At 42.1% G+C, this 24,884-nt stretch overlaps 1 protein-coding gene across 5 annotated transcripts in view; it reads left to right on the top strand.

The window, feature by feature from the left end:
- The window catches only part of Asap1 (ArfGAP with SH3 domain, ankyrin repeat and PH domain 1), a 295,049-nt gene that overhangs the window by 164,906 nt on the left and 105,259 nt on the right, over positions 1 to 24,884 (top strand). For all 5 annotated transcript variants that reach the window (XM_052161438.1, XM_052161439.1, XM_052161436.1 and 2 more), the window contains one exon: positions 10,950 to 11,022. In XM_052161438.1, coding sequence (XP_052017398.1) covers positions 10,950 to 11,022 — 73 coding nt within the window. The remainder of the gene's footprint in view (positions 1 to 10,949; positions 11,023 to 24,884) is intronic.

Here is a 24,884-nt window from a genome sequence, read left to right as displayed (position 1 = left end):
GATCTAGAGATTTAAAGTAAACCCAAGAATGAGCATATGGTATATGTAAATAATACAGCATTTTTCAGAGGAGTATCACTAGGGGTCCTAAAACAAGTCTGCCTTGGGAACAAGGAGATAGTTGTAGTTCTTAAAATTAAGGGTACTCTAAAAACATAAAAAACATTAACTTCATAAGCCTTGCCACAACTATCAAACAAAAAAACATGGCATGAACTCATCAATAACAAGTACTGCTTCTCTTGCAGACCTTTGAGAACATTAGTCAAACCATGTATAATATTGGGGCTGGGCCATAAACTCCGTCTGTGTCTGTCCACACCCCACTGATTGGATGGTAAGGAACTCTTGACTTACTTTTGAGATGTAGATCTCAACTTATCACTGTGGTGTGTCACTGGACATGGCGCTAAGTGGCACCAAGTAGGTAGATAACACTGAGAAGTTCTAAGACACTTAAGCTCTCGAGTGTGTGCTCCAGACATCCCCCCTTACCTTGTCCTGAGCACGGACATTTGTAAACTGGCTGCTGTGATCACCATGAAGTTAAAGCTTTGTAGAAAGAACACTCCCTCGACACGGTTTAACTAGAAGGGGGTTCCATTTTCCACTCAGTATCAAAAATAGAAGCCCCTTTTAAATCATTGACAACTCTTTAATTTACTCCCAGCTGCAGAGAAATGATTGAAAAGAAGTTTGTCCCCCTGTTTACAATACAACTCAGTCTACAAACTGTAAGATAATGAAAGTCTTCCTTTATTTCCCTGTCTTAAATGTTTTCTAAAACTGACTGTACCTTTCTGAGTGATTACATCTTTCGTTAGATCCTCATATGTCATACAATAAAAGAGCGTTCATGTCTTCAAACACTTTGTGTCTAGAGACCTAGTAATAAATGGGATTAAGGTGGTCCTCATGTCAGGGATCACCCCTACACTCCTAGCTCCAGGATATTGTATCTCACTGGGGGCATTTTTCAAGTGAATTAATCGACAGAGTAGGGATGAAAATTTTTCTGAAGTGCTATGTGGGTGTGCACACACATTCCTAGTTAATTAGTATCCTACTAGACTGCACACGTATCAGGGCCTAAGAATGATTGTGCATATTATAAAAAGACTCATTCCATAAAACGCAAAACCTGACATCTAGTGGGAATATCTCCAAAGTGCTAATATGCATCTTGAGGAAATAGGGTTTGATTTATAGAGAACTTAAATACTATGAATGGAAGATTTTACCTTTAAGGAAACAACACCCATTGGTGAGTGGTGGTCAGTGCTTCTGAGCAAAGACTGTAGAGTCCATCTCTATCTTCTGTAGTTGAGTTTCACAGGGCCTCATGTCTGGGAATAGCTTCCTTCTAGTAAGGCATTGAGTCAGCCCATCCTCAGAGAGCATTATCTGGGGGTGGGGAGGGGGGAGGGGGAGCTGAGTACCAGCTGCCCTGTGCTGGGTAGGGGGCAGGCATTTCACATTAGCCTTTGAACCCTTTTAAGAAGACTGTGCTTTTAGTTAACCAGTGTCCTAAATTGCATTGAAATGTAATTTGCAAGAGGATTATCTAGATCTTTGTGACATTTATTTAAGACTTTTTATCCATATAATAGATCAGGGATGTCATGAATTACTAATATAATAAAAAATACCATTGGTACCCATACATAATCATGTGTAAAACACAAGTGCATGACTTGAGAGTGTGTTCAGTAGAATCAACTTTTTGCTTAATGTTCATGCTCAAAATTAAACTTTAAATATAAAAATCTTTATGGACAGGCTGGAGAGATGGCTCAGCGCTTAAGAGCACTGACTGCTCTTCCAAAAGTCCTGAGTTCAATTTCCAGCAATCACATGGTAGCTCACGACCATCTGTAATGGTATCTGATGCCCTCTTCTGATGTGTCTGAAGACAGCTACAGTGTACTCACATACATAAAATAGATAATTTTATAAAAATCTTTATGGGCATGGGAGACTACAATAGCTTTCAACAGGAATGTGTAGGAATCAGAAGAAGGATCAGAGTGATGAAAGACCATCCTTACCTGCTCAGTTAATAACACCCAGATAGAAAAACATAGTGATTTGCAACCTACTAGTGAGAAAAGCTGAGTGCAGGCTGCACATAAGGTATTGCTTACTTAAATAGAGATCGTGTATATGTCAAAGAGAGGAGGTCAGCTCAAGGGAAAGTGGTGCTTTGGAGCAGCAGGAGTATGGCTCACAGGAACTGAAACAATCCATCTATCTATCTATCTATCTGTCTGTCTATCTATCTATCTATCTATCTATCTGTCTGTCTGTCTGTCTGTCTATCTATCTTGAGCCAACGACATGACTTGGTGTAGTCAGGAACTTGCTGCCAAGCCTGAGAGAACCAATGAGTCACTAAAAGTGACAAGAAAATGTGCAGGACTTTTTATTCTAGGTAATATTAACACCACTTTATGTTAGCCAATATTAAAGTTATTAGATTGGTTGCTAGTACATAAAAGCCCACTAATATCTTGGTAATGCCCAAAGGCTAAGTATTGAATGTTAGGTGTTCCACATGCAGGTAAGCATTCTACCACTGGGCTGATTCCCAGCCCAGGAATGCCTTTGAAATGCTGTACAGGGGGTCTTCTTTCTACACATAAAGCACGCATACAGCGGGGTAGTCCTGGGCATGCTTCATGCTAACCCTTACTTTGCCTGTCCCATCATGCTGTGGGCATGATTAGTATTCAGAATATACTTGTTTTTATAGTGGTCTTCAAACCACTATCGTGTGTCTGCACATCTGTTTTTGAATATGATTCCAATCTTCATATATGGGCATACACATAAGTATATTCTCTTAGTGGTATTCTATAGTATAAAGACTACGGGCTAAAGTTGTCAACCTTCTTTCGTCTCACCCTATAGTAGATTATTATACCTATCCTGTGAGATGAGCAGACTCAAGGAAGAATGAGTCTGAATCGGGGGTGGGGATATGGTAGCTCTACCATCTACATAAAAAAAAAATGTTCTTGCTAACTTTCCATCCCTAGAGAACCTTGGAGTAAATAAATCAAAATGCCTTTCACCATCAAATCTAGATAATGTTGGATGAGAACTTACTTTGTTCCAAATATCATTAAAAGCACTTTATTTACTTCGATTTTTCTTTACTTAATCTACTCAGAATTGCCTACTATAAGTACTCCTGTTTTGCAATACGGAAACTGAAGCACAGCTGGTGTATCTAGCTAGGCCCAGGCACGTAGGTTAGTAAGTAGTGCAGGTGGAATTTGATCCCAGGTAGTGTTGCTCTAGACACCAGTCACTAAACCACTGTAGTTATATTCTGGCCTGGTACTTACTCTCCATCTTAGTAACCGTGAGCCACCATCGCAGCATGCTTTCAAGCTTTGGGTCAAGACCCAAACACTGTATTTCCTAGAACACTGTGGGATCCTAGAACCCGGAGGAGCTAGAAGGCTAACCAGCTCAGTAATTGCTGTGTTTTCTCTTGGAGTAGCTCCTAACACATACAAATTGAGAAACCTTGTTCTGGTCGAGGTTGTACTTCCTTCAGGATCTCTCACTGTTTTATATGGTGGAAATGGTGTTTTCATGACTTTTTTTCCCCTTTAAATACCTTACTGTACCTATAATTATTATTTTCCCAAGAATGGAACAGAAACTGCTTCTAGATGAAAGGGCCATGGCGCCCGTGGGTGGGCCTGCTCCTCCGAAGTTTGCAGCTACAACAGAAATTAGAGGTTCACAAGGTAATTGCTGTGATTACAGTTTTCTTCTTGGCCCCAGACAGGAGCTCTTGAAACACAATATTCTACTAATTTTTTAAATGTACAATTTGCAAGGCTACAGGAAATTACCATGAATATGTGCTATTTCTCCCCTATTTTCTATGGAAGTTAAACATGTCATTGGGTCTTTTGAAATAATGAGGGCAAAGTGGTGAGAACTAGAAGATATTGTTAAAAGGCTTAACGTTTTTAGATAATCAACCTTGTGATTGGGTGTACAAGAATTATTTTAAGCCAAGTGGTGGTGGCACACGCCTTTAATCCCAGCACTTGAGAGGCAGAAACAGGCAGATCTCTGAGTTCAAGGCCAGCCTGAACTTCTGAGTTCTACATAACAGAGTTCTGGGACAGCCAGGGCTACACCCAGAGAAATCCTGTCTCAAAAACAAAAAGTTATTTTAAAGGATACATTTCTAATCATATCATAATGACAACTATGGAGACGTGCTCCTTCTATATTCTAGAGTTTTAAAGCCATTGAGCGCCATGACCTGATTTACATTTTAGCAACATTGTGCCTTGGTGCAAAGGTGGATGGGGTGAATATGGGAACCATCGGAAGGCTGTTGACTGACCTAGCTGGAGAGGGGAAAATAGGAAGGCAAGAGCCAGAGGAGGGCTCAGGCAGTGCTGTTGAGATAGTCATGGTATCATTTTCTGTCCTGTTCCGAAGAGCTCAAGAAGAGGGAATTTGGCTTTCCTGCCGAGGACCTTAACCTCTCAGCCTTCTTGTACTTCCTAAGTTCTGGGATGAGAGGCTTCCTTGATGCTTAGCCACAGACATCCCTCTCCTTAGACTGTTGGCACACACGTGCTCTCTGCCTTGTCACGACTTGATGGAGAACAGTCTTGTTTTTACCGGGCACGTAGACTTCTAGATGTAGGCTTCACATCTGGGGGAGCAGAGTGAAGGAACCCTATTATAGGTGTCATCCAGATGCCATTATACTCCTCTGTGCAGGCTAATCTTGAGTGACCTGTCTGTGGGTGTAAACTAGATAGGAAATGCCAAAGTAGAAATGTTCTCTCTCTTTTATAAATATCAGACTTTGTTGATTAAAAAAAAAAAACAAAGCACTAATTCTGTTTAGTTTTTTCTGTCATTCAGTGATTTCTTTCAGCAAATGAGTATTTGAAAGCACTAGCTGGCCTTTCGGAAACCTGTGTATCTCCAGTGCTATTGCAGTTGGTTTATATTAGCAAACCTATTTTCTGTGGGCAAATGCTTAGTTCACTTGACAGCATTAGTTTTAGTGAATGTGATGGCCGCTGTCAAAGATGCAGTTCTATGCAAGCCCCACTGTTGTTTTGACTTACAGCCATGTGCCAAGCAGAATATTTAGCAATGAACCTACATATAGACATGTTTCATAGGCAGCTCAAGTCTAAACCAATAGCTAGTGTAATCCCAGGGAGCACCAATTGGCTCCTTGTTCTGTCGTGTGGCACTTACCCTTCCCTGCCTCAGAAAGCTGCTTGGGATGCTCAGGGAGCTACCTAGAAGGGAAAGAAAAGGGTTTCTGGAACCATCTTGCTACTGTCCTGATGACTGAATTGTTGTTCCCCCATTTCTTATTATGGTACAGAATAGTGGTATCCTGTGCCATTTCCATACACACATGGAAAGTGCTTGCTTCATAGTCACCCCTTACCTCCCCTCGTTCCCTTCCTGACTGGCTCTCTGCAGGTCAGAAGGGTCACAGGCAGTGTAGTGGCTCTGCATAGGCTTCAGCTTCGGAGGGACTTGGCTTAGAACCCTGCTGCACAGTCAAGTGTCCTCTGAGCTTCTGTCCTCTTTAAGTCAGTAAAGCAGAGGTGGTGGGAACCCACTGGTATGGCGTTGACTGTTAAGGTTGAATAAAGTAATATATATATAATACATATTAGTATTTATTATCTGTCTGGAGTGGGACTAGCTAGGGTTTCTATTGCTGTGAAGAAACAACATCACCAGAAGCAAGGTGGGGAGGAAAGGGTTTATTTGGCTTAGTCCATCATTGGAGGAAGTCAGGACAGGAATTCAAACAGGAAGGTACCTGTAGTCAGGGGCTCATGTGGAGGCCGTGGAGGGTGCTCCTTACTGGCCTGCTTCCCATGGCTTGCTCATCCTGCTTTCTCATAGAGCCCAGGACCACCAGCCCAGGGATGGCACCACCCACAATAGACTGGACCTTCTCCATTTCTATTAAGAAAATGCCCTGTAGCTGCATCTTACAGAGGCATTTTCTCAGCAGAGGTAACCTTTCAGATGATGCTAGCTTGTGTCAAACTGATGTAAAACTAGCTAGCACAGAAGGCAAATTGGGCTAAGATAAGAATTTGAGGCCCTCAAGGATGGAAACAGCAACCTGAACCTGCAGCATGAAGACAGCATCAACAACACTATTTAGTATCTGGGACTTAAGCTTACTATAGAGTCACCAAGCCAATAAAGTGATAGCCAGACAGGAAGTGCCTGGGTCTAGATGGCCACTTTTCCAGTGTTCACAGCCACAGCACCACATTTCTTTTCACAGTAGTTCTCAGCTCCATAACTAAGCTCTGCTGCCTTAAAAACTGGCCCTACCCGCAGCTGGTAGGCTTGCTAGGACACTGGAGGCTCCTCAGTGTGGGCACTGCTGCTGGTGATGAGACGCTAGGTTATGTCTTCCCAGTGCAGAGTGGGATTTCTTGAAAGTTCAGTCCTGACCTTTCCATCTAACTAGGATTAGATTCTCTTCATAAAGTCCACAAACTGGCTGAACTCAGTGACAGGTTACCCTCAAGGGCTTTGAAGAGGATCTGTTGTCTACTTTATCTCTTTAGGTTGGTGGATACTGCAGTCTACACAAATGGCAGTGTGGTTTGAACAGTAGATAAGACAACTGGCCCAGGCCAACCCCTGCTGTTCTTGCCTGTAGAACTTGCCCTGCATGACCACCTGTAGAAGTAGACAGGAAGGGAGGGGCGGGCTTTTCATTCCATGCAGTTCCCATTGGTCTGTTTCATGCAAGACTTGTACAAGGCTTTCTTTGCAACCTCAGTAGTTGTCCCTTGGTAATATAATCTTGACCTTCACCAGGGAAAATGAAATTATCTTATTATTGCCCATCATAGAGATGACTGATCTTTGAAAGGTAGTATGAGACATGGGTCTGTTGTAACCATAATAAGCCTTCAGGAAATGATTCTACATATACTAAATGTACTACTCAGCCCTCCCCCCCCCACACACACACTTTGTTGTTTTTTATTTATCTTAGTTAAGAAAGGGTTTCTTGCATGTGGTTAGAATAAAAACTAGGATTTTAAACCAGCACATGGGAGCGAAGCATCAGCATCATGGGGTGCCAGTGAGGCTCTGCAGACCTGTCGTTTTAGATGCTTTCAATGCTAAAGCATGCTGCATTATCTGCTCAATATCTGGCCTCACTCGGGGTCAGTGTTATCCTCCCCTCGGAGTGTATGCCTCCTTGGGTAAATGGTGCCTGCCCTCCTGCACAGGAGAGAGTACTTCAGTTATTGTTCTGGGTTGTACTTTGTTTTGGTGTAGAAGGTTGTTGTTAGCTTAGTGGTTATCGTCTGCCTAACCTCTAAGTTAGTTCTATAACCACTATGGGATAGTTCTTTGGAACCAGTCACAATTTGTCACTGAAAATGATTCGTTGAAACCTTTCCACGGTTATGAACTGTGAAATAACTCGTCAAGTTGGGACCCAGAACTTCCCTGGGCCACATCCCACCCACTCTGAGTAGCCATTGCTGTAGGTACAACAGAGACTATTAAATATCCGGAGAACTTGAATCTTCAAAATTCTTTTAATAGTCTCCAACAGTGAGATAAACAGCTTAAAGCCTTTATTTGTGTATGATACATCAACTTTCCATTTTTGGGGTGCATTATGCAAATCGACTTTTATTTTAGATTGATAATTTTCCCTTTTTTAGCGGCCTCATTTGGCTCCTACTAATCTTGAAACTAAGAAATGATAACATCTTTGCGTCTTCTCATAGAAGCAGCTCTTGCTGCGTGTCTCCTCCCCTGTACTCAGGTCCTCTGGGCTGCTGAGCCTTCCCTACCTGCCAGGTGTCTAGCTGACACACTGAGTGACAGCGCCAGGCTTCACCTCAGCCAGTGCAGTCCCTGCACACGGCCTCCCGTGTCCGCTTTGCTTGCTGCCTTGGCTTGTGGTTGATGCCTGCCTCCTTATCTCCCTTGCTGGTTAGCTCAGGGACAGGAAGGGTCGCTGTCCGTGAACAAGAGCTGGTGGTGAAGGAACCACGGGGGACCGCCTAGCACACAACAGACACTGGAGGGCCAGGTCTCTTCTTCTCCTTCTCACTCTCCCCTTCTTTAGTATCCACAACCCCCTGGAACTGAATTCGCTATTCCAAAGTATCTCTTACATAAACTGACTACATCTAACTCACTTTGGGGTCTCTGTCCTAACACATAATCTCCACTTACTAATGTGTATTGGTTGAATGAATTCACAAAAATGAATTCTAGTTGTTAGAAAGGATAGGTATTTTCAGACTTGTTCGGGTTTTCATTTTTCTTGTGGCTACTGTCGGTGGAAGGGGCAGATCTGCCTCTGGCATGATTCACATGCTCCCAAGGTCATCTTGAATTCTCTCAAACCTCCAAGAGTAGGTATCTTAGTTGACAAGCTACTGTGAGCAAAAGCAGCTTGGAGAAGGAAGGGTTTGGCCCATTTCCACACCGGGCCATCATCAAAGGAAATCCGGGCAGGAGCAGGAGGCAGAAGCTACAGAGTGCTGCTTACTGGCCCGCCCCTCCTGTCTTGCCTTGCCCTGCCCTTGTGATGTGGTTAGCTTCAGATGCATTGTAACAAGTGCAGGCACAGAGCTTGTCACACCTATGCAGCTGCGGAGTCCACCCTGTGTGCACCGCTTTTCTTTTAGCTCTCTTGTGACATTTCCCAGGCAGTCTCTGCAGTTGTTCGGCACTTGGCGGAATGGAACCTTTTAGCACATCTAGAGGTGTCGTTCCTGGAGGGGGCCTGGTTAACTGAAGGACACCACCATCTATCTATCTAGCTCTCTACAGTATGAGACTCATAAAAATACTTTTACTTGACTGCTTCTTGCCACTGGCCAAATAGAAAGGTTTCAAAAAAAAAAAAAAGCATCATTCAGATTTAGCTGTGGGTATACCTGACAGATGAAATGCTCTTAAAAGCCTTTAAAAGTACATGAATTTGCATTCTGTAGATGAGATCTTTGCCTGAGCAGATGAGCTGAGAAAGCATCTAAAATGAATTCTGAGACATTGCCTCTCCCTTTGGTACAGCCCTCGCCACATAAGAAACTACATGGTGTCTCTACGGTGTTTTGATTTCTTCCTCATACTTTGTTCTTTGGAGTTGATAACTCCAAATACACACAGGCCTTGCAGTCTGTGATCTGATTCTCTCTGCATAGACCCTGGAGCTGAACTCCAGGGGAACGAAGAGTACATCTCCGTCTCCTTTTTTGAAATTATAGTGAGGTCCGGGGAAAACACAGGCATGCTTCCATGGCAGACAGGAACACTCTCAAAAACACATAGGCTATCTCTCCTCTCGATGTAGGACACTAGACAAATCTTTTCCTCACACCTGGGGCTTTTTTCTCCTTGGGGGAAAATCAGTAATATCTAGGTAAAAGTATATGCTAATAATATGCTATGTGCGGTTCACATAGTTCATCAGAGGGCACACTCCTGCCCAGTCTCTCCTTTTTCTTGTACTAGCAGGGGATTGGTGACTTTTCTTGTGGCCGTTACATAATTTTTAACAAAAACAACCAAAGGAAGGGAAGGGTTGAGTTTGGCTTGCAGCATTTGAGGGAGTGTAGTTCACAGTGGGAGCAAGCCCCCCCCTCAGCTGGGCTGGGTGCCTGCCATCGGGAGGTGGGGGGTGTGGGGTGGAGGGGGGGAGTGATGGATGCTGAGCTCCGCGCCGGCTTTCTACACAGCCCATGACCAAAGTCCATAGGGCGTGCTGCCTATTTCCAAGGTGGGTTTTCCCTCACGTAAGCCTCGCTAGAAACCCTGACAGCCATGCACAGTTTGTCTCTTAGTTATTCTAAATCCCCTCATGTTGATAGTCAGTACTAACGATAACACTCGGAATCTTAGTTACTTAGCTTACTTAGGGTTCCTCTCTTGAAAATGGTAGGTTGCCCTCCTCCCAGTGACTACTTGCAGTTTTTCATTTCATCTTGTTACAGATTAGAATTCAGAACTGGGCAGAGTTGGAGGTCAGGTTTTGTTGTCAAGGCATTGTTCAAGTCCCAGCTGTGTCACCCCAGACAGCTTTCTAAACTTCTGTTTTCTATAAAATAGACATAATACTATTTATGTTACAAGTTATTTCTGAGACTCCTGTGGCTTATCATGTAAACTCTGTACTAAGTATTTATTAAATGTGGGTTATCTTACAGTACTTCAGTTTTACCTCTACCCTAAAACCATCTGGTAAACCATGCCGTAATTTCTGGGGCACAGTGTACATGCTAAATGCAGTGTCTGAGGTGCTGGCCAGAGGAGCATTTATGAGTCAGGAACATGGCAGTTTCCAAGCTATCATCTGTTGGTGACAAGTGGGTCCTGGCTTTTGCTTACTGAGTGTCAGCCAGTGCTGACTGGTGCTTCATGCCTGTCCCCTCAGCACTCGGGAAGCTGAGGCAGGGTGGATTTCAGATTAATCATCAGTTTTATCTTTGATTTTAATAAACAGGGATTTTTTTAAATTAAAGAATTTGTCAACTTCAAAAGCACTATGAAAAGATCGTTCCTGCTTATTATTCTTCAGTAAAAACATTTTTCTGGGTGTATTTACACCAGATGCTAAGATTGGTGTAGTTCCTTAGGTATTGTGTCATTGTGCCTTAAGGGTGTTTTCGCCCTTAACAGGCTATGAACTTGTGGGAGAAGGAAGCAGCTCTTAAGGTTTGCTACAGTTTCTTTGCATGGTTACTGACAGGCTACCAGACCGTTTCACACACTGAGCCTTGTGTAGTGACCTCCGTTTGTATACAAAGCAGATGGCTGTTTATAAGTGTGCTGCCCCTCTGATGCTCTACAGAAGACAGGGAGCTATGAGGGAATTTTTTTTTTAATGTACCAAAATTTTTTTAACACCCTTTCCTCTCTTTCTCTTTTAGGCTCTAGACCAAGATAGAACAGCACTACAGAAAGTGAAGAAATCTGTAAAAGCAATATATAATTCCGGTCAAGGTAAGTACTTACCAAATCCTCCCATAACTCACTGATAATGTTCAGAGTTGTCTCTGTCACATTGTAGAATATTCACAAAATACCTTTATAGATGCAGAAGATAAGCAGGCCAAAGAATTGAGCTTTTCTCCTTTTTTCTCTTCTGTCTCTACTCTCAGCCAAAGCCAGTCATTGTTTCTATAGTATAAGTCAATGTTAGTATCTTTTTAATAACTCAGCAGAGTGGGGGCTGATGGTTATCATAGACGACAGGAGGTACCTCCAGTCTGTGGTGTGGTTGGCAAGCCTGTGATCCAGCAACTTCAGTTAAACACGGAGTAGTCTCTTCCTTCTTGAGTGTGACTGTACACACTGAAAACCAGTACTGATCATGGACCCTGCAGGGGAGTTAGGGACGGGAAATGTTAAAATTCTTACCTTTACTAACTGCCCACTGTCATTTTTTTATTTAATGATGCTAGAGAATTTAAGTAACTAGATGTTTTAATATTGGCCCAGAGACTTTTTGTAACTTTCTAACAACATCATTTTGTTTTATAATAATTAATTATTAATTATGATATTATACATTTTATTTAATTTATGTCTATATACATGAATATTATATAATATAAATATTTAATATTTTAACTATATGATTAATCCAAATTAATTAAATTAGTGGGTACCCACAAGAAATAGTAGGCTCTAGTTCCCCAGGAAAGGGTTAGGACAAATGTTTCAAGGTCTCTGAGTCACCTCGATACCGTCTTTGCAGCCACAACTACTTGCAGGAAGTCACTTCACTAATGCTGCAGTTGTCTCTAATACACAGAAAGCCTGGGAGGGGAAGATGGCGGACTGTGAAGGCAAGGGCACATGCTCTGAGGCTGAAGAGTACCGTGAGCTAACTACCTTGAGCTGTTAACTTTGCTTTCTGTACATATGTAGTACTACTAAAGACTTGTGGAGACTTAGGGTACCTCATTTCTGTATTATATCACTGAAGTTTTAGTAAGCTCAGTGTTCTTAATGTCATTATTATACTGAATTATAGAACTGAAAGGAGTGTGAACAAAACCTGTCCCCAGACCCTTCATTGCCTACCTCACCCCCATCAGAGTGTAGAATCAGTAGTCTGAGGGGAAACCTGTTCTTGTCAGCCTCCTCCCCACACCTTACAACACTGTACAATATTATCATCATGTTTTATAGCACTACCTAGTCTCTCTGTATTCAAGAAATAACACAGATAAGTATTGACTGTTTTGTAAGTCCAGGGTTTTTTTTTTTTTTTTAATCAACAAAACTGATAGAATGAATGAAAACACTTATGTTTAATATAAACATAATAGAAAATATATTTATATTAATAGGGATTTATTAGAGTGGCTTCCAGTTTGTGGTGGTATTAAAGAGTTGTTGAGGGGACTTAGTGTACCTAATTTCTGTATTGTGGAAATTCAGTAAATTTAGCTCAACAATGGTTGTCTCTTGATGCAAATGCCAAGGATCCTGTAGTTGTTTAGGTCACGAGGCTGGATGTCTCTGCTATACTTGAATACAGCAGTAGGTTCTCACACCTGTGAGCACACCTCAGTAGCGGGGGAGGTGATCCAGTCCATGGGCAGCCAGGGCAAGCAGACAGAGAGCAGAAAGCTCCCACTTCCTTTATATGGGCGGGCATCGGAAGGTGTGACCAGACCTCAGGTGGGTCTTGTCACCTCACAGGACCCAACCAAGAATCCTCACAGGTGTACCCAGCTGCATGGGATTTAGTGAACTGCAGATGTAACATCTCAGATCAGTGGTCACAGTTGTCTCACTCTGGACTGCCTGTATGTTGTTTTAAGTATTCACATAATGAGAAACTTAATTTACAACTTCTGTCTCTGACTTTGTTCTGGTAAACCCCTGAAGTGTGGTGAGCCTTTTGTAGGGAGTGGCTTTTTTAGAGTAACCAGAAAAGCCATAGGCATGTATTTGAGGGACTGATTCCATTTTGTTTTGTTTTGTTTTTCACATGAGCGGTGTTTGTATGGTTAAGCTTACTCTGATGTCTCTAATGCTACTTTAGTTTTCATGCTGTGAGGAGACAATAAATACACTTAAAATGTGTGAGAAGATGCTCAGGAGCCCTATTGGGATTTGGACAAACATTAAGTGATTGGGATTCATAAATGAAGAATAGCACATATATACTGCTGGACTCTATACTGCATACACTATACAGAGTTTTCAGAAAGAGGAATAATGTAGCTTCACCACACTTGTTAAGCTCAAGGACAATATTTGACTCCAGAAAGAGATTCTGGCATCTAATGTAGTATGGCAGAGTGCTAAGGGACTGCCACTCAGAGAACATGGCATTGGCTCTTCACGCCTGTGAGGTGCCATCACGCTCACGTCTCAGAAACTGGAGCTTAGAGAGCCAGACAACTTACCCAGAGCACCACACTTAGGGGGCGATGAGAACCTCATGGCCCCAGCCTTTGCTCTCATCGCCTTCACAGGCTTAGTAAGTATATAATAAGTTACTTGTTGTATGTTGGCTGGATGGGTTCTTCATTGGTAAGCTGCCTGAAAATAGCTGTAAGTACTTGCTTATCATGAATATTAGTGAGTAAATTACTCAGACATAAACTGGGCAGGTTGACTTTGAGGTTCTGTGATGGGGATCACATAGAAATTGTACTTGTGGTTGGAAGTGTAGAGATAAACTCAGCTTGAGTTTCCTCATGGGCTGCTGAGACCCAGTACTGCCTTTGTAGTCATAAGCCCAGATAATACAGTGAGCTTTTTGTCAGTGTATTTGGGCAACACAGTGACACTTAATCCTTTAGAGACTACATTTAATCTTTTAGAAGTACAGTTAAGAGAGGAAAACAGAAGTGGTTCTATCTTTCCATGATACATTCAAAGTGCCGTCCAAACTGTCCCTACCCTTGTGCTTTTTTCCTCATCCTGAGAAGCCACAAAGGCTGATCTTTGGTGTTCTTTCCAAGTGTGTTTTCATGATTTTCTTGTTTTCTTACAGCCCTTAAGGAACAAAAATCCCATTCGATAATGTTTAAAGATTTAAGAAACATTTTTGTATTTCTGATTGGAGATTACAAACCACTCACCTTCCTAAAATGATTTGGAACATATTCAGCAGTAATGAAGGATCGTGTTTATAAAATGTGTTCTTCTTTTATACATAAGCTTTGTTAGTACTGATTACTGAACAGTGTAGAATAATAAAAATTGTTTTTCGAAAAACATTATCTTCATAGAAGACCTTTACTTTGGAAATCACTTTAGGAATTTGTCTCTCTTCTCTGATACGTATTAGGGCAGTTTAAAATACTTGCAAAACCTCAAAACTTGTGAATGACCTAGACCAAGAAAAAGCAATCCTAACCATTTTTCTCTTCCTTCTGTTTTTAAAGCCTTAATTTATGAATCTGTGAGACACACTGTCATCTAGTCCATGCAGCTCCTGTCCCCCAGCCCCTTTTACTTTGGGGAATTCCTTTAAAATATCTGACCCTTTCCTAAGCACTGGAATGGGTTTAAAGTCTGTTACAATTTTTTTATTTATTTATTTTTTTTACAAAGATCAAGCATAATTCTTCCTTGTTGAGTATGACCCAGCCTCAGAAACTCTCTTCAATGAAGTGCTGACATAATGCCCTGTGATTTCGAAGGCTAGTTCATCAGAGTGCTAGTTTTCACCTGCCCTGCGTTGATTCTTTTTGGTTTGGAGGAGAAGCTACCCACTCACCTAACCAGATGGAGAGAGACCTCCCATCAGAAGCATAAGCTGGCAGCCATGTGGGCAAACCAATCTGCTCTCCCTGCCATCCCAACTGACAGGGTTAGTGTGGGTAGCCTTGCCACCCCTGTGGTCATGCACATGCATGAATGTTATAATTCAGGTGGGACTTCAGAAAACTGTGGGGTTTTGTTTTCTTTTTCTTTTCTTTCTTTTCTTTTCTTTTCTTTCTTTTTTTTTTTTTTTTTTTTGAGGTAGGGTCTCATGCATCCCAGGATAATGTCAGACTCCATTACATATGTAGGATGACCTCCAATTTCTGATCCTCCTGCCTCTACCTCCCAAGCACTGGACTAGACATAGCACCACACCTGCCTGATTCAGTACTGGGGGATCTAACCCATGACTTCAGGCATCCTAAGTAGATATAGACATATCTCTATACACCACTGAAATGTGTATTTTATTATTTATTATTATATGGTGATTTTCTTAGAAATGTTTGCCAAAATATATTTGGAATAAATGTTAACTTGCTGACGACATACGGTACCCCCTAGAAATATGTAACGTTAGTCTGAAAAATGGCACTCTTTCTAAATCCTTTCATTTTAATAGAAAAGGTAGTCTGTAGTTTGATCAGTATGAACAAGGAAGTGTTCCTTCTGAAGCAAAGCTAGGCTGATGGAAACCAGCTCCACCTTTTCACTGCAGAAGACAAAATACTTGTCGTCCTTTTTTCTTTTCCTCCTGTTTCCTTTCCATTAGAATTACTAGTGAGTAATTTTTAGGAAAGAAATCTAAAGCTCTGTTAAGACAAAATCAGCACGTGGTGTTCTCTAAATTTTCATTATGCTATATTATTTATTTTAAGAAATAGTTCATTAATATCACAAATCTAAGGATATAAAGGTAAAATACTAAATTTGTCAGTGTTAGAAAGCAAGGAACTTTATTTCAGCTGCTTTTCTAAACACTTTGTTCAAATGTTCAGAGATAGCGGAAAGTGGGTTTGTAAATAGAGTTGGCAGTTAATTCCAGTGTTTGGCTATATATCATATAATGGTAATTTTAATTATCTTCTTTTTTATTTTATTTTATTAGATACTTGCTTTATTTACATTTCAGATGGTATCCCCTTTCCTCGTTACCCTTCCAAAAACCCTCTATCCTATTCTCCACCCCGCCCCCTGTTTACCAACCCCCTTCTCCCACTTTCCAGACCTGGCATTCCGCTACACTGGGGCATCAAGCCATCATAGAGCCAAAGGCCTCTCCTCTCATTGATATCTAAAAAGGCCATCTTCTGTCTGCTACATATGTAGCTGGAGCCATGGGTTCCTCCATGTGTACTCTTTGGCTGGTGGAGCTCTGGGGGTACTGGTTAGTACATATTATTGTTCCTCCTATGGGGCTGCAAATATCTTCAGTTCCTTGGGTCCTTTCTCTAGCTCCTCCATTGGGGACCCTATGCTCAGTCTGTTGGTTGGCTGTGAGCTATGGTTTTTAGTTACCTTCTTAACAGGCATAAATAGATAAAATAAATTAAGATTTTAATAGTACAGTTGGAAAGGAAAAATCATGACTACAAAATCAGTTTTGTGTTTAGGAAGTTTAATGTGTCTGTTTTTAAGTGTATGGATAATAACTGCATTTATTAGTATTATGTTACATGTATTATTTTGCCTGAATGTATGTGTGCATGCTCAGTGCTTACTGTATACCAGAGGAGGCTAGAAGAGGATATTATATTCCCTAGAACCAGAGGTACAGATGATTTTGAGCTGCCCTGTGGGTACTGGGAATTGAACCTGGGTCCTCTGGAAGAGCAGCCAGTTCTCTTCTGAACTATCTCTCCAGACCCTGTGTAATTATCTTTAAGGACTACCTTTCGAAACCTTGAACAGATCCTCCTGGAAAAATACAGTCAATATTCTAGGCATTTCTGTACCTGGCCTCTCATTCCAAGTTGCTCCTTGACCACACTTTTGAGTGATTTTATCTCTGAACGGTGATTCAGTTTTCCCGTAAAGTCGCTCTAAGAATAGCACAGACCCAGGGCAGCATGGTCGGCGTGGCCTTTACTTCCATGTGCTCCTCTCCCTGGGCCTCCCTGGAATCCGATCTGTCACAGACATTCTCAATCGGGTAAAGTATCACATGCTCTTTAAGTAAATGAGCATCATAACAAGGGTATGCTCTCACATGCCTAAGAGATGGGGTATATGTTCAAAATAGTCTGCAGTGCATCACACCTGGAGAGTTAAGCGCTCAGATCTGGCCCTAGCCCTCTCTTGGCTTCCTAAACTGAGTTGAAACATCCCATGTTAGGATTGTGGAAAACTGAGCAATGATAAAATATTCTTTAGTGCACAGTAACCAATAATTAATTCCAAATGAAGCATGTGAGGAATCTGAGGTGTTCTGTCTGCACTCACATGTTTTACATCGCATGCCTTTACTGCAGGCCAAGCTGTGAGCACAGAGATGGGTGGACACTGTGGTCAGGCCATGCAGTGCCACCAAATACGGCCTGGAGTGCTCCAGCTCATCTTGAAGACCACTATATATTGTACACACACAGTTTCCTGCTCTTAAAAAAATCTGATGGTTTAAGTTATAAAAAGCAAAGACTGAATATTTTCCTACCATCATGGCTCAACGCGTAAATGTCAAACTAGTGTATCTTTGGATTATACAGTTAGAATGTTTGATTTTATAAATTACTATTTGAATTGCTGACATGAGTTTCATTAAGCAGTGCTTAATTAGATTTTTGCTTTAAATATTAGGACAGAATTTCCAACAATGTCTGATCTGACCATATATATACTTCTGCCATTTTGTATTCATGTTTATATGAAGCAGAACTCTCATCACTCACCAATAGAAACTGAAATTATTGAAGAGTGTTGTCTGTGCTCTGTCCTGCAGCATCAGATAGGTAACCATGGTTTCCGTCTACCTGTGAACACACAAGGTTCACCCAGCCACTGGTGTATAAATGTTGTAATTATAAAATTATAAGTAGGCCAGGTAGTTACTTTAGGTAAGTTTTGGGATTTGTTATTAGTAAACTTTTGCCCTGTATTATGTACCTGTATTCCCAGAGTCACATAAGAATGCATCAGATAAGAAGGTGGCATCTGTTGTGGGTGGGAAAGCCAGAGAGCCCCGTCCTACAGCCTCTCATTCACCAAGACAAAAACGCAGTGACATTTTGTCCGCCTCTAAGTCTTTTGTACATAATCTATAAATTAAGAAGCTAACGTGTAGAATAATTAAGAGGTGTGCATAAGATCACAGACATAATAATCTAATTTACCTTTATATGCTGATGTGAGTTTTTAATGAAAGTCAATAGATTAATAGCAAAATGTAGGGGGCACAGTTTTTAACACACATTGATGAGAAGGAAGTCTTGCCTCCTTTGAGTAGTCATTCTGTAGAGACTGAAGTAGGAGCAGAAACAGTTGTCAACTTACCTGCTGGTCTTTGGGACCTGATCTCAAAGCATTGTCATTACCTTGAGATCCATGGGCAAACCACAGTGTGTATTTCTGGCAGGTAGGAGGCCTCTGTGGTGAAACCCTGGGGGTGAGGCCAGAGTAGTGCTCAACTGCTGAGTACCAGGCCCTTTCGGACACTCTGCTAAAAGATGAATTTGAAATGACTGTAGAATTCACGAGTGTTCATGCTCCTAAATTTCACGGCATGAGCTGTGGCAGACTCTTGGGCATTTGAGGGAACTATAAAACAAGAAAAATTTTAAAATTGCCTAGAAAAAAGGAATGAATCACCACAAATGGGCATTTTCTAAAGTGTGTGTGTGTGTGTGTGTGTGTGTGTGTGTGTGTGTGTGTGTGTGCGCGTGTACCTTTTCCTTTCCAAGTTATGGTCATGGTGTTTCATCACAGCGATAGTAACTTTAAGTCACACACACACACACACACACACACACACACACACACAGTTTTCTACCTTTAGAACTTTGCCTTTACTCTCACCAGACCTGTATGTGTGATTCTTCAGACACAGATGCAGAAACTGAGACTCTAGGAAGCAAGCTGTCTTTCTCCTCATTAAGTAACAATCACATCCCAATTAGTTAACACTGTGTCCAGGGAAGAGAATAACTAACTCTCTCTCTCCTTAGCACATGGCCACAGTAAAGGCCTTTCAGGATCCCAGGACCCGTCATTCTACTTTTTGGGATTGGTGTGACAAAAAGGACCTGTGCTCCAATATGATGATAGAAATGAGTAGATGATAGTACTTTAACACTGTCCATCTAGTTCTGTACATTCCATAGAGTCCAGAGGCCCACACATACGGGATCTGGATCCCTGCCTCTGGTGCTTTGAGTGAGAATGTCCCCCAGAGGCTCATAGTCACCAGGGTGTAGAAGGATTAAAAGGATGAAGAGGTGTGACCTTGTTGGAGGAAGTACATCACGGTGGCAGGTGGGGGTTGGAGGTGGGTTTTGAGTCTTCCATAGCCCAAGCCAGGCTCAGCATCACTCTTCTTGCTGCCTGAGGACCTGGAGGTGGGACTCTAAGCTACTTCCCAGCATCGTGTTCACAAGTGCGCACTGTGCTTCCCACCGTGGTGATAATGACACAAACCTCTGAAACTGCAATCAAACCCCAGTTAAATGCTTTCCTTTATAAGTATTGCTATGATCATACAGTCTCTTCACAACAATAAACAGTGACTGATACTGCCCACTCGGCCAAGTACACGCTCCTTTACCCTGTGTACGTTGTGTGCACATATGGCGTGTCGTTACTTTCTGCACTGAAAGTTCTTAGCCCGTGCCTGCTTATTAGATAGCTGCTCATCGTCAAGTGTTTGCTTAGTTACCATCTCAGGAATCCTCCAAGTTTCCCTTGTGTGTTTTGCTAATCAGATCCCAAATGGGTGACTTGTATAAACCCTTTTAAATAGTAGTGTATTTTCATATAAATGACTACTGTTCTTCATGCTATACAAATAAATTTATTGCAGAATAATTATCAAAAAACAATAAATTACATTATTGGAATGTTTAAGAACATGTTTTAAATAATAAAAGCTGGGATTTCAGCTTACTGGTTTCTTACAGTATATAAGGCCCCAAGTTGAGTTCTAAGTAGTAAAGAAAATAAATAAATAAATTCTTCAAATACATCTTTTGCTTTATAAACAGATATATTACTTTGGATTAATGGCTTTAATTTTTCTAAGTTTTTTCTTATTTTTAAAAAGATCATATGTAGATATGTGTCTTCGTGAGGATATCTGTGGATCTCAGAGGCATCTGGTTGATCCACAGGCAGAGTCACCTAACATAGGTGCTAGGAATAAATAGGTGCAAGGTCCTTCATAGGAACATGCTCTCTGAGTCATCTTTCTAGCCCTTAGTGTTGTTGTTTGTCTTTAGATACAAAAGAGTAGAAGGGTTAATAACAGAAGGTAGAAAAACCAGTCACCTTTTGGATTTCAAATGATATCTTTAGTTAGATAGAATTTAAATTTTTCTATATGGCAAAGCATTCTGTAAACAAAATAAAGACAAATAGAAAATGTTTGTTTATCATATAAGAGAAACATATAAACTGAGCCTTTCCTCTTACATACTTACAACATAGGGCCCAGAAATGTGTTTACCTATGTCTTGTAAACCATCTTACAAAACCTCTAGATGTAGAGGTGGTGGTGGTGGTGGTGGCGGCGGCGGCGGCGGCGGCGGCGGCGGCGGCGGCGGCGGCGGCGGCGGCGGCGGCGGCGGCGGCGGCGGCGGCGGCGGCGGCGGCGGCGGCGGCGGCGGCGGCGGCAGCGATGTTGACATACAGAAAGCGGGATGTGACCTTCCAACTCCCTCCTGTTCTTTATCCTCCAGGAACCTGCTGTGTTCAGCTAGCTAAAAGACCTCCAAACCCTGCCCTTCCCTGCACATGATTGAAGCCCAGACAATCTTGCCCTTAAGGATGTAGCCTAGTGCTAATAGACTAAGGGAGGGGCCAGCAGTCCCTATCTCAGCAGAGTCTTCTGGCTTCTTCGTTTTTCCCAACAGGCTATAAATGGGATCCCTCCTCATATCAGCTCTGACAGAAAGATGGTGGAACTGAATTTCTGCACCTATGTCAGACACAAGGCCTTCTAGATTTGTGGTCTATTTCAAGGAGGTCTATATGAATGAAGACCGGAAGTTATTCATTACAATTAGCAACACATACTACAAAGATAGCCCCACCTCCACCCCTGTAGAAGGCAGTCTGCTTGCAGACTTGTGAGAACTAGGCTATGTAGACAAAAGAAGGAGAAGGAAATATTAACAGACAGTAAATTCAGAAAAGCAGGCTCTCTGAGATCTATTTTTCATGCCTGTGAGGCACCTATTAAGGACAGTGCTTCTAGGTGCTAATGACTTTCTACAGAAAGGTCTCTGTTACATGGGCATTGCTGCTGGAGCTGTGACTGCCGCAGTCAGCCTCTTTCGAAGGAAACATGACAATGCTAAGCCTGGAGTGTATGTATGTTCACATCCCCTGAAAGCCTGTATTTGTGTATCTTTCCAGAGACAGAGCAGCAGCCTGGACCGAGCTTGTGTTTGGAAGTTGTTTTCGAAGTGTTGGGTTTCGGTGGGGGAAGCTGCAAACAACTTGGAAGATTCTTAGTAGAGGATTTGTTGTGTAACTAGCACCACAGCTTGTCGGGAAACAACCACAGTTGACATCATTATTAAGATGTACTTATGTTGAATCTCTCGGGCTTTATTCAGTAGGAAAAGAGGAAGCCTTGGTGTTTTACCCATGATTCCTTATTGGGCTTTTTAAAAAGTGAGATGAAAAAAGGGAAAGTTCCTGTATTTGCGTATGTGCTGACACGGAAGGAGGTGGGATTAGAAGAGGAAGTTACAGTTTCTATCTTTATATCTCTGTAGTTGCATGTGAATTAAAACTCTTTAAAACAAGCATTTAAGGTTATAATGTTGCAATCCTGTGTGTAAGGTCCTTTCCTGGCTCCCGCACACCACTGTATATAGCAGCTTTTGTAGCCTTAGTACTCCAGCTACTGGGCCTGGCGCCTGACCAGTGAACCTTTGTTGAGAGAGGGGAACATTATTTGTTCAGTACACACAATAGCTTTTTTTTTTTTTTTTTTTTGAGCACTCATTGTAGCCAGACTGAGCTTGGAACTGGATATGTCACAAATGGGGTAAGTGAAAGGTGGCCTTACATTGACTTTAAATGAGGAAGCCTTAGGCCCGGAACTGTGGTGGTGCTTCAGGGGAGAGACATTTGGGTAGACTCTATGGGTACCAGATAGGCATGCACATAACCAGGGCTTTCTGCAGAATACCTAATCTGTGGCTCACAAGATGATAAACATGTTACTTTATTCAGTTCTTTATCAGCCTTTCTAATACTGCAACACTTGAATACAGTTCTTCAGACTGTGGTGACCCCAACCACAAAATTATTTTGTTGCTACTTTATAACTGTAATTTTGCTACTGTTACAAATTGTAATATAAATATCATATATACAGGATATCTGGTTTGAGAGCCCTGTGGGGTCTGCTCTAGACTCTGCACAGGAGAGAATTAAGACCCTGAAGGAAGCAGATGTGGGAAGACATGAACATGAAACTCACTTCATCTGCCAGATGCTGGATGTACCACATTCCAGCCATTCCTCTTCAATTCCCCATAATGACCATGCCAACTAGATAGTATTACCTGATTGCTATCTTACATATACCAGGATTCTACAAAGGGTACCATGATGTTATGTTTATATATGATACCCATTAATATTGGCATTTCAACTCGGGATTATTGGCGTAAATGTAAACATTTTAGAAATGTATTTTATAGACCTACTATTTCACATATGAACTAGAGACTCTTTTCTAAAGTCATAAGACCAGTGAGGATTTTCCCTGTCTCCGTGCTCCTCTACCAAGAAGTACTTCAGTCACATTAGTGGTTGTGCTTGGAAATAGGCTTCTGGTGATTTCTAGTAAACAGAAAGAAGCCTGATGGTTTGTTTTGTTTTGTGGCCTTATTGTTCTTCTAAATAATCGCTCCCCTTCATTATTACAACTTGGCAATCAGTGGCCAGGTGAGTCTTAGGAGACCTGCTCTATACATGAGAGAATTGAGGTACTTAAGAGTCTAGTTGTCTGTCCAGGACCAGGCAGTGAAGATGGAACTATGATACCTGCTTTCCAGAATCTTCTTTCACTTGGCATCTGGCTCACATTAGAAGTCCTCAGATGCAACAGAGCTCAGCTGGGACAATGAGTGGTTGAGAGCAGGCCCAGGCCTCAGTCCTTCCAGCCTTCTCATTAGCTGTGTGACCTTGGGAAAGCTGCTTAACCTCTCTCAACCCTTTCACATGTTTAAAATGAGGATATGACAGTAGCAGATAATTGTGGACACTGGATGAGCTGATGTAGAAGGAGTTATTAGTATAGCTCTGGCACACTGACTCATCTGAAATCTTGATTCCAACTAATTGTAACTATTGGATTGTTGGTGTTGCTAAGTCACAAAGAAGCCTATTGGGTGCCTGGTGCTTATTCTAAGCCTTCCATGTAGGGGATTCTGAGTAGGTGTTGACACAGTGTTCTGGCGTGTCGGATGGTCTTAATTGAGTTGGGTTAGCAGACAGGGTGTGTTTGAAACCAAGTGTAGCTGTTCTCCAATCCTGGCTTCATCCCTCAGCTTCATTTACCTAGGAAACAATGCCATCATGGCACACCCAGACACTATATAGGTTTTCCGGATCTATGACCTAGCTTATGCTTACTTATCCATTCTGGCTTTCTGTCTCTTGTCTGTCACACTTTGCAGAGATCTGCTGAGGAGGAAATATAGGGTGTCCTAGAGAGAGCAGTTAGGCCAGAGAACATGCCCGGGACACATCAGTGCCCTGCTCCCATCATCCATCTCTGCACAACTCATCTGATTCCTCAGTGAGCCCCCATTGCTCACCCGCCAGGCTTCTCACACTTCTCTCTACCTCTTCGTGAAGCTAGAGTTCAGGGGAGTAGACGTCAAGGGAGGAGAGAAGCGATGCCTAGGAAGGGGCTCTAGAACCAATTCGTAATAATTCCTTTCTTAATCTGGCTAGTGAGTAGCAGATACACTATTAATTTACACGTTTATACACATTTCACTTTAGGATTTCAAGTAAACAAAAGCCTGTGTGCCAGTGTTTCCCACCTAAGTACTGAGGTGCTTTCTCCCCTGGGAACATTGAAATGAACTTCATTGTCTCTCACCAGCTTGCAAATGCAGAAAGAAGCATTCTGTGGGACTCTCAGTGGGATGTGGGCAGATATGCATGGCCTGTTGTTGAGCAGAGATGGTCTTTTCTGTTTTTCTGAGACTTAACCAGAGATGTGTTTTATCTTTTAAAAAATATCTCAGCCATAAATGTTTATCGCCACTGTCGACATCATGAATTTTAATGCTGCGATGAGCAGAAGTCTTTGGGCACTGCATCTGGTCTCACTGGATGACAGCGATGGTTCTTGCCCGTTATCCCCCAGGCTGCTGTTCCATTTCCTGAATGGCCATTTCTCCTGTACAGTTGTTGAAGGAGGTTTGAAGTAAAACATTCCATTGTTGAATAGCCGGTAATAAATAGCCTAAGAAATTTCAGAGGGCTTAACAAATTCTTACTAAGCCCTAATATCCTAAGTCCAGCTCCCCGGAAAATCTACAGTGTTTGTTGAGTAGGGGATACAGAGGTGACAGAGGCAATCCATGCCTCTTAGGGAAAAATATGCATGTACACGGATGATGTAGGAAACCATGCGTAAGTACAGGACTTAGAGGCAAGGGAAGGTTCCTTCTAACTGAAGAAAGGCTTAAGGTTCTGACAGATACTTGTTTACTCACTCATGTAATAAATACTAGGCTTGTGCTGGGGGCTTCCACACAAATGCAGAGCAGAAAGCCCGGCACATGAAAGGAGTACTATCTCCATCTCAGTTACCAGTCAAGCCAGCTTCCTCCCATCAGTCCCAGGGTACAGGGAAGCACGTTATGTATATGTCTATAAAGATCATGAGGAGCCCGGCAGTCCCTCATGAAGGGCCACATGCGTGGCGGGAGTTAACATCTGTTGTA

The sequence above is a fragment of the Apodemus sylvaticus genome, chromosome 17, assembly GCF_947179515.1.
Source record: "Apodemus sylvaticus chromosome 17, mApoSyl1.1, whole genome shotgun sequence".
Lineage (NCBI taxonomy): Eukaryota > Metazoa > Chordata > Mammalia > Rodentia > Muridae > Apodemus > Apodemus sylvaticus.
The sequence above is the reverse complement of the archived record's forward strand: the minus strand, read 5'-3'. Positions and strand labels throughout refer to the sequence as shown.